The 14,370-nt window shown below is 54.1% G+C and overlaps 2 protein-coding genes across 7 annotated transcripts in view; both read left to right on the forward strand.

Moving 5' to 3' along the window:
- Window positions 1-121: 121 nt before the first annotated feature.
- On the forward strand, window positions 122-8,577 carry EARS2 (glutamyl-tRNA synthetase 2, mitochondrial). Its single transcript, XM_026859368.1, has 9 exons — window positions 122-215; window positions 307-498; window positions 1,993-2,182; window positions 2,428-2,900; window positions 3,719-3,827; window positions 4,363-4,516; window positions 5,679-5,809; window positions 7,124-7,259; window positions 7,842-8,577. Exons 1-9 carry the CDS (start codon window positions 122-124, stop codon window positions 7,923-7,925), a joined length of 1,563 nt encoding a protein of 520 aa, XP_026715169.1. The 3' UTR covers window positions 7,926-8,577.
- A 97-nt stretch (window positions 8,578-8,674) lies between these two features.
- Window positions 8,675-14,370, forward strand: part of GGA2 (golgi associated, gamma adaptin ear containing, ARF binding protein 2) — a 13,327-nt gene continuing 7,631 nt past the window's right edge. For 4 of the 6 annotated variants that reach the window (XM_026859349.1, XM_026859350.1, XM_026859352.1 and 1 more), the window contains exons 1-7: window positions 8,675-8,850; window positions 9,525-9,589; window positions 10,103-10,178; window positions 10,616-10,714; window positions 12,438-12,561; window positions 13,663-13,766; window positions 14,252-14,332. In XM_026859349.1, coding sequence (XP_026715150.1) covers window positions 8,698-8,850; window positions 9,525-9,589; window positions 10,103-10,178; window positions 10,616-10,714; window positions 12,438-12,561; window positions 13,663-13,766; window positions 14,252-14,332 — 702 coding nt within the window. In that variant the 5' untranslated portion in view covers window positions 8,675-8,697. Of the gene's footprint in view, window positions 8,851-9,524; window positions 9,610-10,102; window positions 10,179-10,615; window positions 10,715-12,437; window positions 12,562-13,662; window positions 13,767-14,251; window positions 14,333-14,370 lie in introns of all 6 variants that reach the window. The other 2 variants (XM_026859351.1, XM_026859354.1) reach the window with 1 other exon arrangement.

A 14,370-nucleotide genomic window follows, 5' to 3' on the forward strand; every position in this document is an offset into this window, starting at 1 on the left:
GCCGGGCTCCTCCGGGTACCTGCTCGCTCCGCGGGGCCCGGCTTCGCTCGGCTGCGGCAGGTTGTGCCCTTTCGGAAAGAAGCGGGGGAGTTGTGGGGTCCCTCCTGGGAAAGACACGAAAATGGCGCCTCCTGGCACGTACCGGGCCGCTTCGGGGAACACGTGCTTAGGAGGCCGTTACCAGGGATTCATTTTCGTAGCAAAGACCCCCCAGAGTCAGCACGCCCCCCACGCCCCGTTAGCGCTTGGTACCTGTTTTTATTACAGGCAGCACTGCCCTTCCTGCTCATCTTTAAACCCTGGCCTTAATTGTTATCATCTCTGGTTTCCCTGTGATAACAGGATTCCTGCATCTGGGTGGCCTTCGCACTGCTCTGTACAATTATATTTTTGCCAAAAAACATCAAGGGACCTTTATTTTGAGAGTGGAGGATACAGATCAAAACCGAGTGGTGCCTGGAGCTGCAGAAGGAATAGAAGATATGCTGGATTGGGCAGGTATTTGCAGACATCATTTTTAACTCACAGAAAGATTCTCTTTTTAGAGATTAACAGTACCCAGATTGAGAGTATTCTGCGTGATAGCGAGCTGTGGAGCGTTTCAGATGGTGAATTAGTTGAAATGTAGTTATTTCTACAGCTAGGCATCAGGAAAATCCTGGAAATACGTTTTATAACAGAAATAACTGGTTAGGCTTGGTTTCTCTTGGCCGTGTTGTCTGACACGCAGAACGATCCCAATCTGTGGAAGTGGCCTGAGGTGCAGTTTGGAACAGGTTGTGCACAAGAGACGTGAGGGAAGGGTCTGAAGCTGGAGCTCACAGACCCCCCTGTAAATTCATAAATCGTTTGTATCCAGAGTATTTGCTAAAGGGGATCTGGAGGTGTCCCTTTTCATTTGGAATCCTCTGCTGCTTTTTTGAGCTTAAGAACTAGAAGCGAGGGTGATGATCTTGGAATACAGAACTGTGATAAGGTTAGAGCCCGACCCGCAGGCGCTGCCGTTCATGGGTGGGTGTCGTGGTTTAACCCAGCAGGCAGCTAACACCGCGCAGCCCCGCGCTCTGACCCCCGCCAGTGGGATCGGGGAGAGCACTGGGAGAGAAAAATTGGGAGGAAAATTTGTGGGTTGAGAGAAAGACAGTTTAGCAGGGCAGAAAAGGAAAGGAGGAGAAGTAACGCGCAGTGCGATTGCTCACCGCTCGCCGCCCGATGCCCAGCCAGCTCCCCAGCAGCTGCCCCCGGCCGCCTTTCCCCAGGTTATGTCTGACCCTGGCGTCGCAGGGTCTGGGACGTCCCTTTGGCCCGTCTGGGTCAGCTGTCCCGGCCCCTCCCAGCTCCTTGTGCCCCCAGCCCCTCGCTGGTGGGGTGCTGGGAGAAACTGAGAAGTCCTTGACTTAGTATAAACACTGCTCGGCAATGTCGAAAACATGGGTGTGTTATCAACGTTATTCTCATCCTAAATCCAAAACACTGCGCTGTACCAGCTACTGGGAAGAAAATTAACTCTATCCCGGCCGAAACAGGGACAGTAGGTGTGCTTTGAGGGACGAGGACTTTGCTGTTGAGTTAATAACTTTAGAGTAGGTAAAATAACTGGCTAAGGCCACAACTGTGTGTTTGTGGTTTGAATGTTCTTTCCTGTAAAAAGGGTGGGTGCTGCTTTGTGTGCGCACGCCAGACTGTATTTTGCTCTAGGTAGTGTTTCAGAGCTGCTCAGCTATTTACGAGGTTCAGATGTTTTTTTTCCTGCTCGTTGCTCCACAAACAATAGTCTGAATTCTGATAGCGTGGGGGCTGTTTATCTTCGGAGTCCAAGGGAATCTGCCTCCTGTGCTAGACAGATGCCCTTGGCTGGCTGCCCTGGGACAGAAAATGCCTTCAGATGCTCTCTGGACCCTTGCTGTTCCATCTTCATCCAGCGGGCTCTGATGGTGGGTTTCACTCTGCCTTGTTACAGGGTTTTTATGTCCCGTCATACTGCTATTTCAGGTATTCCCCCTGATGAGAGTCCTCGCCGTGGTGGTTCCTTTGGACCCTACCAGCAGTCGCAGAGACTTGACCTGTACAGGAGAGCCAGCGATACGCTTTTGGAGAGCGGGGCGGCGTACCGCTGCTTCTGCACCCCTCAGCGCCTGGAACTGCTGAAGAAGGAGGCTCTGCGGAGCCAGCAGACCCCGCGGTAGGGATCCCTTGTCCCCTGGGTGCTTGCGAAAACACGTGGCAACAGGATTGTGATCTCGCTGCCCGCAGAGAGTGAAGCCAGCGCGACCCTTAAAGGCTTGGGGGAGCGACCTCCAGGGCTGAGGGAGTTTGACTGGATGCGTAGTGGGCAGGTTACAGCTAAAATTCAGGGATCGAATTAGAGTTTTGGGAATGTGAAAATGGCCTGCGTGGAACTGAGACCTTCGTTTTCTTTTTTCAAAGATACGACAACCGGTGTCGGCACCTGACGCCCGCGGAAGTGTCTGAGAAGGTGGCACGGGGCCTCGGCTGGGTGGTCCGCTTCCGCCTGGAGAGGGGAGTGCAGCCCTTCCAGGACCTGGTCTACGGCTGGAGCCGGCACGAAGTGGCCGAGGTGGAAGGTGACCCGGTGATTCTCAAGGGGGATGGTTTCCCCACTTACCACCTGGCAAACGTGGTGGATGACCATTACATGGGCATCACCCACGTTCTGCGGGGAACTGAGTGGCTGATTTCGACGTCCAAGCACCTCCTTCTCTACAAAGCCTTTGGCTGGGATCCCCCCCAGTTTGGTCACCTCCCGCTGCTCCTCAACAAAGACGGTGGCAAGCTGTCGAAGAGGCAGGGGGACATCTTTGTGGAGAGCTTTGCTCGGGATGGCTTCTTGCCAGAGGCCCTCCTGGACATCGTAACCAACTGCGGCTCTGGGTTTGCAGGTAACGACAACGGGCTTGGCGCCTGCTAGGACACTTCTTGATGCTGCCTCTGGGCAATGGGGTGGGTTCGTTTTAATAGCCAGGAACTCTGACAGTGTTTGGAAGATCAGGAAATGGGTGTCAGGTGTGACCGGTCCGTCACTGAAATGCCACCAGGGCTTCTGCAGAGCTCCTGTGAAAGACGGGGCTGTGTACCACAGCGGTGGGAGCCTTTCTGCCTCTGGGCAGCCATTTAAATCGAGTCTGTTGCTTAATGGGTTCCCACTCGGGCCAACATTCATCTCGAGGTGGAGAAACTGTCTGTGAACTCTTGGGAAAACTTGTATTCTATGGTTAATAATTGCAGTGTCATGTATTACGCCTGTCACACTTCTCGTTTAACCTGAATGAGAAGTTGAGTCATGACTCCTTTTGTTGCTCTTGCTGTGTGGGGATCACAAATTAACTCGTGTTTCGGGAAATCTGCTTGGGAGTGAAACCTTTATTGGGCAGTGGAGCCTCCTGGCCGTATTCCTTCTTTTTGGCTGACTGATGGCAGGGGTGTCCCACGGAGGGAGGTGGCAGGGCTAGGCAGAATGTCCCAGCTCCTCGCCAGCAGTCAGCAGCACCTGCTCTTCGGGAGCGGGCATCTTCCCGCGCGTTCCTCTTTGCTGGGGTACGTCCCTGTTCGTGCTGCAGAAAGCTGCTCTCCTGGGTCACCTCTTCCCTGGGCGTGCTGCTGCCCAGCCCTGCGCCTGAGGCTTACGGTGAGACGCAGGGAGCCCGGCTCTCTGTGTGAGAGCCCATGTGTATTATTTCCTTTTTGGGTCATTTTGCAGAGAAACAGATGGGGAGGACTCTGGAGGAGCTGATCTCGCAGTTTGAAACAGGCAGAATCACAACCCATTCTGCCCTCCTGGATCTCGAAAGCCTCCCAGAATTCAACAGGTATAAATATCGGTGGTGACTATAAAGATGTTAACCTGTACATCAGTGAGAATGTATTCCTAGCGCTTGGCTTTGGCGATTTCCTTTATGAGGCCAAGCGTGGTCCCAGCACAGCAGCTTTTTGGCTGCACTACAGCGAAGTACAAGTTCCTGCTTACACCATTCCTGCCTCCTCTCCCGTCCCGGGCTGGGACACTGGTGCCGGGCGCGCTGCAAGAGCCTGGGCAGATGGTGTGTAGCAGGAGGATGCAAGGTCTTAAGCTGAGGTTCAAAATAACTCCAAAAAGAGGCAGCGCTTGCAGAAGGCGCTTCTGTGAGCGCGCTCGTGTGCTGCGGCGCTGTGGCGCTGCTGAGAGTTCCCTCATCTCCTGGTCACTGCGTGTCAGAGCTAAAGGCTTTGCCGTACCGTGTCTGGCTGGGGTTTAGTGCTGCTTTTCTAAGAGTTCTAGAGTTTTCATTAGTAAATGCTGCGCGGTTGGGACAATTCGATTCAGTCTAACCCAGAGCAGTACAAAAGCCGTTTTCTTTGTTCCAGGATTCACCTCACCCGTCACATTGAGGACGAAGGGCTGCGGCAGGAGCTCATTAGAGAGTTGCGGTTGCTGGTGGAGCACGTCTATGGGGACCAACAGGTGGATCAAGACGTTCTACAAAAGGAGTACATGGAGCGAGTCCTCCTGCTGAGAAAAGTATGAGCAGTGATGGCGTCGTGTTGCCATTTGGGGAGCTGAGGTTTTGTGGGATTCCGGGCTGAAGACTCAGCTGACTCCTGGGCGCTGCTTTGATCTCAGCTCGGAAGCTCGGCAGCCGGGTGGCAACCAGCCCAAGTGGGTGCCCGCACCACGACTGCCGAAGTCCGATGTAGAGCTAGCAGACCTGTAGGAAGGGTGTGGGGAGTATCTTGGTCTTTGCAGAGTCATAAGCTCACCCGTCCTTTGCCGAGCCAGCAGAGAGCTCCCTCGGCCAGGGGGGGACGTGTCCCTGCCATGGAAGTGAGTCACGGAATTGTGACATGTGTCTTGGAGACCTCTCTGGCTCCCGCTCAGAGCAGGACTGTCCGCAGAGCTGCTTAAGGTCAGCTCTGGCTTTGTCTCGATGAGTGGTGAGAACCTCCAAGCCACAGTCCTCCTCCCGTAGCCCAGGACGCGGCCGGCTTGTGGTGGGAAGGGCCAGCTCCTGCGGCCCCGCGTGCTGGGGGATGTCTCACCTCTAGCTTTTGTGGACTCGGCAGCGTAAGGCACTTGTGCTTTGCTGCTGCTCCATGCTTTGGGAACAAAGACAAAGCAGCCTCTTGGCAGAGGGTGAAGCTCTCGGTTAAACCAGTGGGGTTTGTGCACTGGGAGCCCTGGGAAGCCTCAGTTAAGGGCTGGGCGCCGGCTGGGATGGGCACAGAGGTACTGTGGCTCCTCCCGGTGCCAGGGAGGAGGATGAGCCCGGCCCTTCCCAGTCTGCCCCTGGGACGCGGCTGTAGTACTGGGGGGGGCTCCTTGTGAAGGATAAAGCCTCTGCAGGGGCAGGAAGGGACCCGACCGTCCCAGCATGAAGGCTTTGCTGTGGCACACGGGTGACTCGTGACTTCCCAGTGTCTGCTGAGAGGCGGCGGGTGGATGTGGTGAGCCGCTTCCCCGGTGCCTCTGAGTCAGCCCCTGCGGCCTCGGGGTGCTGCCGCGGCTCCGCTCCCGCCGCCGGGTTACAGGGGTGACAAACGGCCGCCTAAACGTCAGTGGCTGACGCTCCCAAGGCAGTGGTGTGTTTGGACCCTCCTTAACTGTGTGTGAAGTCCAGACTGAATGACTTTGCTTCCCCCAGAGCTTAACCCTCAGCCTTGACAGCTTTGCTTTCTCTCTCCAGGGTCACATAAGCCTCCTGAAGAACCTGGTGTCGTCTGATTATTCTTACCTGTGGGTTAGGCCCTCGGTGTCCCGAGAGCAGCTACAAACTATTTCTGCAGAAGTAGATGAAATAGGAAAACTAGTCTTAGGGTAAGTGTCTCTCCCCAGCTCTGCACACACCCACCTGCCCACCCCAGAGCATTGCTCCTGGCTGCTGCACTGATGCTGGACGTGCTCGTAGTTCTTAATTTGCTCTACTTTGGAACGTGCTGCAGTTAATAACTGGTGAGAAATCCAGTGTTTTCAACCGAAAGGCAGCTTGCCAGCGGGAAAGCTCACATCAGGGCTCTCAAGCAAGAACTGTCACATCTGGATTTTGTAAATCACCGAGCACAGCAGTTTGAGTGCCGGCGTGGTGCAGGGGAAGCAGTGGCGTTAGCAGGGTTTCCCCACAGGAGGTTTCCCCCCCTCGTCTCCCTGTCTGCTCCCTGTCTGCCGTGGCACCCAGCTGGGGAAGAGCAGGGTGGGTTTGGTCAACGTGCAGTCAGGTTGATAATGTAGTGAGACTTCTGGGTCTCTGGAACGGACCCTGTTTGTGTCCAGCTGGAATCACCGTCGCTTCTGGAAAGCTTATCCCTGGAGAGCTTCTCCTGCTTCCATTTCTTTGTTTCTGGCCAGCAGTCTGCAGCTCTGCTCAGAAACGTCACGGGACGGCAGAGTCCCTCGGTGCCTGTGAGTTCTGGGGGGCTTTGCTGAGGTATTTCACTGCTGCCCCATGTCCCTCTGCTACTCCACACCTTGCAGCCAGGCAGGATGGTAGGTCAATCGCCTTTCCAGTTCAGATCTCGCATCTGGACTAAAATGAGCCCTGAAAACCAGTGTTGGGAGTAACTGAGGTGGCAGTATCTGCACATTGAGCTGCTATTTCCAGCTGTCTGTAAAGCTGGTTGCCCTCAGTCATTTGTCCCAGCTGAGTTGTACCTGAATCCAAGTGGTGTAATTTAGATGTCAGGATACTCGCTGTCCTGGAGGGACAGTGCTGCTGCTGCCTACAGCTGAGTAGGGTCAGTGATGGTTCCCGCATCTCTAAAAATCACATTATTAAAAAAGAAACCAGAATTACTGCTTTTCCGGCGGTTTTCCAGGTCCTTGGCATAATTTTGTGCTTGAAACTTGATGCTTGCTTTTTCTGCTGCTGGTGCTGCTGCAGGAGGTGGGAGATGTGTTGTGGCGGGGCAGAGGGTCCTGCAGCAGCCCGGGAGGGTCCCGAGCCCCCGGAGAGGCAGGGCCTGGCCCGGGGTGGGGCTGCAGGGCAGGCAGGTTGACCCTGCTCCTGCTCCTGCCAGAAGATTTTGCAAAACCAGTCTGAGGTAGCTGGCAGTTGTCAGAGTCGTTAGTCGTTTCTGGGGAGGAATCCTGCGTTTTGTATGTCCCTGGACTGTAAGGACACCTTCTTTCCTCAAGGCTTATGATGAGACAGGCAGCTGGTTTGACCATGGAGGAGTTGAACAGAGACCTGAGAAGCCTCCAGAAGCAAACCAAAGAGACCAAGTACAGCAGCATGATGCAGCTCCTTCGCTTGGCTCTCAGTGGGCAGCAGGTAAAAAATAAAAATTCTGGGGCTGGGTCCACCTTCTTTTTTTTAACACCTATCTTCTCTCTGATAACACGATGCTGGTATTTGAACATCTCACAAGAACTGACGTCGGTTTCTGTTATGAGCAAACGTGCTGATACGCAGCAATTCTGGAAGGAAAAAGCTGCTCTGAAAGTTTCAGAACGGCAGAACTTGTCAAAGCACGAATATGCTGGTCACAAATCTGGAGTTAGAAAAACCTCTGGGCCAGCTCTAGGGGGTTTTGGCAAGGTTTGGGGCAAAACTGGGATTTTATGTGCAATATGCTTTTATAAAGTTCAGAAACAAGTTTTACAAAAGTTCTTCAAAGCCTAATCCTGGCTTACACTCCGGCCTCAGTCCTTCAGCCTCAGTTGGACCATCCTTAGCATTTTACTTGAGGCAAAAAAACCCCAAACCCTTGTTTTGAGCTTGCTCATAAAACCCTGAGCCTGGGTCTAACGGTGATCTGATAGCCGATCCCTCTCTCATTTCCGCCCTGCTGAGGCACAAACTCGTGCTGCAGAGTGTCACTTTCCATTTGTACAACGACTTCTGTGTTTTCAGCACGGGCCCAGCGTTGCTGAGATGATGGTGACTCTGGGACCCAAAGAAGTGTGTGGACGAATACACAAAGCCCTCTCTGGCTAATATGAGACAGAAATGATGCTGACAGCCAGCCTGCGGGCCCGGATGGTGTAGGCAGCACTTGTCGTCGTCCTAGACCTGTATTTTTGATCTCAGCTTGATTATCTTTGATCAGATGAGCTGGGCTTTAGACCGGGCGAGTGTCACCGAGATGCCTCCAGGTCTCTATGTATCTGCACTAAGCACGAGCCACTTCGTCCACGAGAGGAACCAAACGCAGATTTAGGTCCGTCTTTCTGTTCTCATCTCGTGCCAAGAGCCTGGTTTCCAGGCTGGGAGAAAGACGTTCATCTGAGTTCAGACCACATGGACAGAAAGGGACGCTCCTTCTGAAAGCAGCGTGGCTCGGCTCAAGCCATCGGCCTCTTCGGAGAGGGCTTCACAGTCAGGGCACCTACACCTACACTGGTCCCCAGCAAATACCGTGGGAGGGGATTTTTCTGTATATAAATATATAATTTGTGCACGATAGCTGCTGCCCTCTCAGCTGCCCCAGCGTCCTGCCGGGCGGCGTGCGCTGCTCCGAGTGGGGGATTCTCCCCACTGTGTCCTGTGTCACGCGTGTGGACCTGCTAAAAATATCCCCAACCGGGAGATTGGGATGTTTTTTCCTCTTTTGGATGATGACCTTTTAATTATTAAATTAATGTGGTGACTTTTGATTCCTTTCTTGCCAAGGCGTGCTCGCTCTGCACGCCAGCGAGGGGAGGAGCAGCCGGAGGGGTGTTGGGGGTGTGTGTGTGTGTTTTACTGAGCCAGCCCACGCCCCCAGTGTATGCTTCCACCCCACGAAAACCCGCGTGGGCTCCCACGGGGGCGAGCGGCGGCAGGCAAGGGGCGCGGGCGGGTGGATCCGCTTCCTGCGGGCGGCGGGGCGGAGCGGAGCGAGAGCCCATGGCCGGCGCCGGGGAGCTGGAGCGGTGGCTCAGTGAGTGGGGCTGGGGGCCGGGGGCCAGAGCTGGCCCCAGCTGGGCGGGCACCGGAGTGGCTTCAGCTCCGTGGGGAAGGGTCTGTCTCCTCCACGGAGCCCCTTTAGGGTGACGTTCACGGGCGCTGTCTTAACCTCCTGCACCTCTCCTGCTCCCCATCTCCCTCCCGCCCGTCCTTGGCCCCCCTCCTTGGCCCCCGTCCTGCCAAGGCTGTTGGAGCTGGGCTGGGCAGTGGGTAAAGCCAAAAAAAGACGTTTCCCTCTTCCCTCAATTCAGCCGTGCTGGCAGCTTTGGGATGGGCCCTCGTGCAGCCCTTTTGCAAAAGGGGAAACCGTGCCTGGGTTCCAGCAGGGCAGGCTTCGCAGTCCCGTCCCGGGAGAGCTGCCTGCAAACGCTCTTTAACAGCTTCTCGTGCTCAAAGCAACATCACGCTGTTGCTGCTTTCAACGCCTCCGTCTGTGCCTGACTTTGACTCTTTAAAGTGCTTAGTCGGGACTGTAATTTTTGGCAGATTTTAGTAACAGCTGTTTCCTGCTCGTCCTGCGTCTTCCATCTTTTACAAAAAGCCCGAAAGCAGCTGGTGGCAGCGCAAGGTCTGAGCCGCTCCCTTGTGCCGCTCACTCGCCGCCTCTCGCGCCGAGGCTGGCTTTTCTTTCTTTTTTTCCTGTGTAAGATCAGGCCACTGACCCGAGTACCCCTGAGGAAAACTGGGAATGCATCCAGCGGTTCTGTGACCAGGTGAACGCTGACGCAGCCGGGTAAGGCAGACAGACGCTCTTTGTGTTGGCTCTGGGCTGGGGCTGCTCTGAGCTGCTCTCGGGGCCGGGGGGGCAATGGGACCCCTCGGCTGTGGCATGGGGAGCCTGGAGGGGTGGTGGGGAGCCCTCGCCGGGCTCTGCTGCTCCCGAGGGCGTAAGTTGTGAGGAGGCGTATGGTGACAGGGCCAAGGTCGGTGTCTGGGAGCGGGCTCTGACACCCGCCGCTGCAGCCCGGGAGGCAGCGGGTCCTGCCTGCTGTGCCCCCAGCCCCCGGGAGCCTGGCCGAGGATTCCTGCTGTGGGCTCTGCGGGTCACCCCCGCTGGAATCCACCTCTCGCCCTTGGGTGTGTGCGTGTGCCCCGGGTGCTCTGCCCGAGGAGGGGGTCTGGCCTGCAGCGCGCTGTGAATCTGGCAGTCGCTCTCCTCTGCAGGGCAAAAAATGGTTTTTCTTGGGAACTTGCGTGTTGCGTGACTTGCTCCTGCTCCTCCCCAGCCCGTCGCTCGCGCCGAGGCTGCTGGCACACAAGATCCAGTCGCCCCAGGAGATGGAGGCTCTCCATGCTCTCACAGTAAGTGCTGCCGCCCGGACGGGGAGTCGGGGGGTAGAGACGGTGGAGCTGTCTCTTCTTCCTCTCTTCGATGTCTTTCCCCTCTAACTTTCCATTGTACAAGGGATATGGGAACCAGGGTATAAAGGTATAACTGCTGTTGTTCCTTCCCTTGTCGCTCTGCCCAGGTGCTTCAGTGGTCAGCAGCTCTTGCTGTTTGACCTGTAGTTGCACTGCAGGGCCAGTGGCCCAGAAGTTATTAGTGATGGGTAAAACAGACGTGCTGCTTAAGGAGGTTGGATTAAGGAAAAATACATATTTTCGCTGCACAGCTTTCTTAGTATCTTGTATTTGTGAATGCAGTGCCAGAAAGTTCTTAGATTTAGTATTATAACGGCAAAGTTTTTAAAAATTCCCCAAGTCTTGCAGTTTGTTTGGTACTGTTTTGTTTTCTGCAGGTGCTAGAGACCTGCGTGAATAACTGCGGTGAAAGATTTCACAACGAAATAGCAAAATTCAGGTTTCTGAATGAGCTGATTAAAGTGCTTTCCCCAAAGGTAGGTGGTTGTGGCCACACTGGATGTTGCAGGTGGGACTCACTGTTTGTTTTGCACTGGATGTGAAAACACAATTTAATCACACAGAGAAGTAGAGTAGAATTGGTTCTGTGCCTCCAAGCACAAGGACTGGATGTGAATCCCCCTGTAAAAGATGTAAGTCGGGGTCTCTTTCTATGAGAAGCTTTTTTTCTTGTGGCTTCTCCCAACTCTGCAGGGACAGTCAGGGACTCTAAAGGAGCTTGAAATTGTTCCTCAGCCTGTGGCCCTTTTGCCTCTCGGTGATGTACAGAACTTTGGTCTGGGAAGTGGCAGAGGATGGAGATGCCAGGAGCTGCCCAGAGCCTCTCCCACGTTATCTTACTGTCCTCAAACTCTCGTGCTTCAGCTGCTCTCCTTCATGCTTTCTCCTGCCAGAGGTTACCCCGGGTTTGGGTCCCGTTCGTGGGGCGGGACGGGCGTGGGCAGCAGCAGAGGACTGGGGCTCAGCAGCCCCCGCGCAGCCCTCGCCCCGCCACCCCTGGCTCCTGCTGAGGGCAGAGGGCTCCCAGCCCTCGCAGGGAGGGCGGGCAGGCTGGAAGGGATCAGCCCAACTAACGGGGAGCTGCAGAGTCCCCTCCTGCTGCTCCGCTTCCCGGCCGCGCAATGGATCATCCAGCACGTTCATTCCCACTCCCTGCTGCGGAGCACTTTGGTTCTGAGCGCGGTCCTGAGCTGCCTCCTGGGAGAGAAGCAGCCAGCAGAAATGAGAAGTTGTGTCTGAGCAGCTGAGCGAGCTGGGAGTTCAGAGCGGGTGCCCTGGCAGCGCCTCTCGGGATGGGGACGGCGACGGGTTTTATCGGAGGCTGCGTGCTCTGCACGCCTCGCTCCTCCCCGTCACACAGCACCTGGGGCTTCCTTAAACACCCCGCTCCTTCCTTAAACACCCAGCAGCCGATTCCCCTTCTCAGCGGGTCTGGCGCACATTTGCCGCTTGCACCTGCCTCCTTTTCCATTACACCACCTCCATGGCAGAGGCGCAAAAAGCTCATTTCGGAGAAACGTTTAACCGAGCAGCAAAACCTCTTCCCTCGGCCCCAGGGTTGGTAAAGGTATCAGTGAAACAACAAAGTTTATAGAACATAGCAGTGCAGAGAGTTCTGTTTGCTTTTTTTTGACATTTAATCATTTAATGAGCTTAAAATGCTTGGGCTTGGAGGTTTGTGTGTGGCTTTTATAATTCTTCCCGATGTTTATATAATACCTTAGTGCGCTAGCAGGCAATAATGAGAGAAATCGGAGAAAACATTCAGGTGCTGAAAATAGACATTAACTTTTGTTACTGGTTTTGTTCAGTTTCCATTTGTCTGGGTCTGGCTGGGGCCAGCGGTGCTGTCTGCATTGTGGGCAGTTAAGGGAAGTATTTAAAGTCAAGCACAGAACTGTTTTCACTCAAATAAAACAGCCTGCTTTTGGTTTCAGATTCAGTAACTGATCTGAAAAGTTTTGAAATAGTTTCATTTTGCTCGTCATGTAACATTTACGTACTTGTTAGTGTTCTTTGTACTTACAGCCACAGCTGCACACACCACCCCTATAGCACAAGACACGCTGAAAAAAAGCCTTTGGAGTCCATTTGCCTCCTGGTCCCTGCACACGAACAACTTGGGGCTAGACCCACGTGCCAGAGCTGGCACTAATTCTTTGGGTTTAATATTTTTTGTCTTTACTGTTTTGTTTTCAGTACTATGGAACCTGGTCTTCAGAAAAAGTCAAGTCAAGAGTCACAGAAGTAATATTCAGTTGGACAGTCTGGTTTCCTCAGGAAGTTAAAATCCGGGATGCTTATCAGATGCTGAAGAAACAAGGTTCTGTTATTTCAGTTTCCTTTTTAGCCTTCCAAGTCACATGGTGTCAGACCACAGATATCTGTCCTCTTTAATTTGTGACTCAGCCTTTTTCACAAAATGTTGTGTGTGAGGAGAGAGGGACAAAGGCCAACACTTCCAAGGCTGTTTGGGGACTTAAGGGTGCGTGTAACTGCTGAGAGGGATTTACCAAAGAGCAGCCTTACGGAGTCAAAGATCAGGCGAGCCCTGTGGCCTCTGTTCCCACACCGCTCGCCACTGCCGGTGCGTCGGGACAGACCCCAGTGCCCTTTGCCCTGGAACGCTCTCCCGGGATGAGGAGGGCTGGCTTCAGGGAGATCCTGAGCCGGAATGTTCATCCATTCCATCCCATTTAATAGCTCCTACTGGTGGTGTAATCCAGAAATTTGTCCAGTCCTGCCTTGATACTGCTTCCGCAGCTTAACTAAGAAAGTACTGTGGAAGTTCGGGGGAACTGGGGAATTTGTTTCTCACCAGGTTTGCTTTGTGCATCTTTGAGCATCCAGTGGCTTTGCAAGCCTCCCCCCAAGTCCTGCCGTGGAAAGCTTCCTCACCATCGCTGCCTTTCCCTCGTGCAGCAGCTGGGTGCTGAGCAGGGTGCTGAGCAGGGTGCTGGGTGCTGAGCAGGGTGCTGGGCAGCTCTCGGGGACTGCTGCCACCCAGGCGCTGGCCAGAAGGCAGGAGGGGAGACATCCAGAATCCCCGCTGGCCTTCAGGGTTCCTTTGGCTCCTGGCTGTGCTGGCTGCAGCACTCCCGTGTGCTCCCGGGTGGGTACTGGTGTGCTCCCAGTGCTCCCAGTGCTCCTGTCTGCGGCAGCGGGAGCAGCTCACCCAGAGGGAGCTCAGCACAGCTGGATTTTATTTTCTACCCTGAAAATCTCATTTGGCCTGTGCTTAATTCAAGGGAGAAAGAGAAGTCTTTTGTCTGGGTGTGTGCTAATGCAAGTCCTTGCTCCTCCATTTCGTCCTGTAAAGTTCTGGGGAGGGGTGAAGGAAACGGGCGCAGAATCCAACGTGCTGTTGAGCTTCGGTGTTTTAACAGCTCAGGCGTCACTGAACAAATGTTGTTACCCGTTCCAGGGATTGTAAAGGAAGACCCCAAATTGCCAGAAGATAAAATTTTACCTCCTCCTTCTCCGAGACCTCAGAATTCTATTTTTGACACAGATGAAGAGAAATCCAAGGTAAACCTTAGTGTTCTCATGCCTACCCCCTACTCTGATCTGTGCGGATGAGAAAACAGGCTCAGTCGTATTTTGGGAGCTTTTGCTGTTTCAGGCAGAATATCTTCAGAATAATGCCAATACTTCTTGCTGTGCAACAGCTAGAGAGTTCTTTGATGTTTTATCAGAAATTTTTGCTTAGTAAAAACTGAAACTTCTTAAGAGAAAAACATCAATTTCTATTACTTTCCTGAGGGAGGGTTTCTCCAGGTCTTACAGAAGTTCTGCAGAGCCAGAGAGCTCCTATTCCCAAACAGCCAAAGAGGCAGCTGTGGGAGGCAGCAGTGTAACGGGGATTAGGTTATGGGACATGACCCACCTATTTCCAGGATTACAGAAGCTGTTACGACAGTGGGTGTCTCGGGGTCTGCTCGATGTGACGTGTGCCTGCAGCACAGTGCCTAGAGACTGCTGCTCACTGCTCTCCGGTGCTCTCCTCTCAACAGCTTTTGGCAAGGCTTCTCAAGAGCAACCACTCGGAAGACCTGCAGGCTGCCAACCGTCTGATCAAGAGCATGATTAAGGAGGTGGGGAGCTCCTTGGCTCAGAAGCTGTGTTTGCACCT

The sequence above is a fragment of the Athene cunicularia genome (genome assembly GCF_003259725.1).
Source record: "Athene cunicularia isolate RWA chromosome 14 unlocalized genomic scaffold, athCun1 chr14_part2, whole genome shotgun sequence".
Classification (NCBI taxonomy): domain Eukaryota; kingdom Metazoa; phylum Chordata; class Aves; order Strigiformes; family Strigidae; genus Athene; species Athene cunicularia.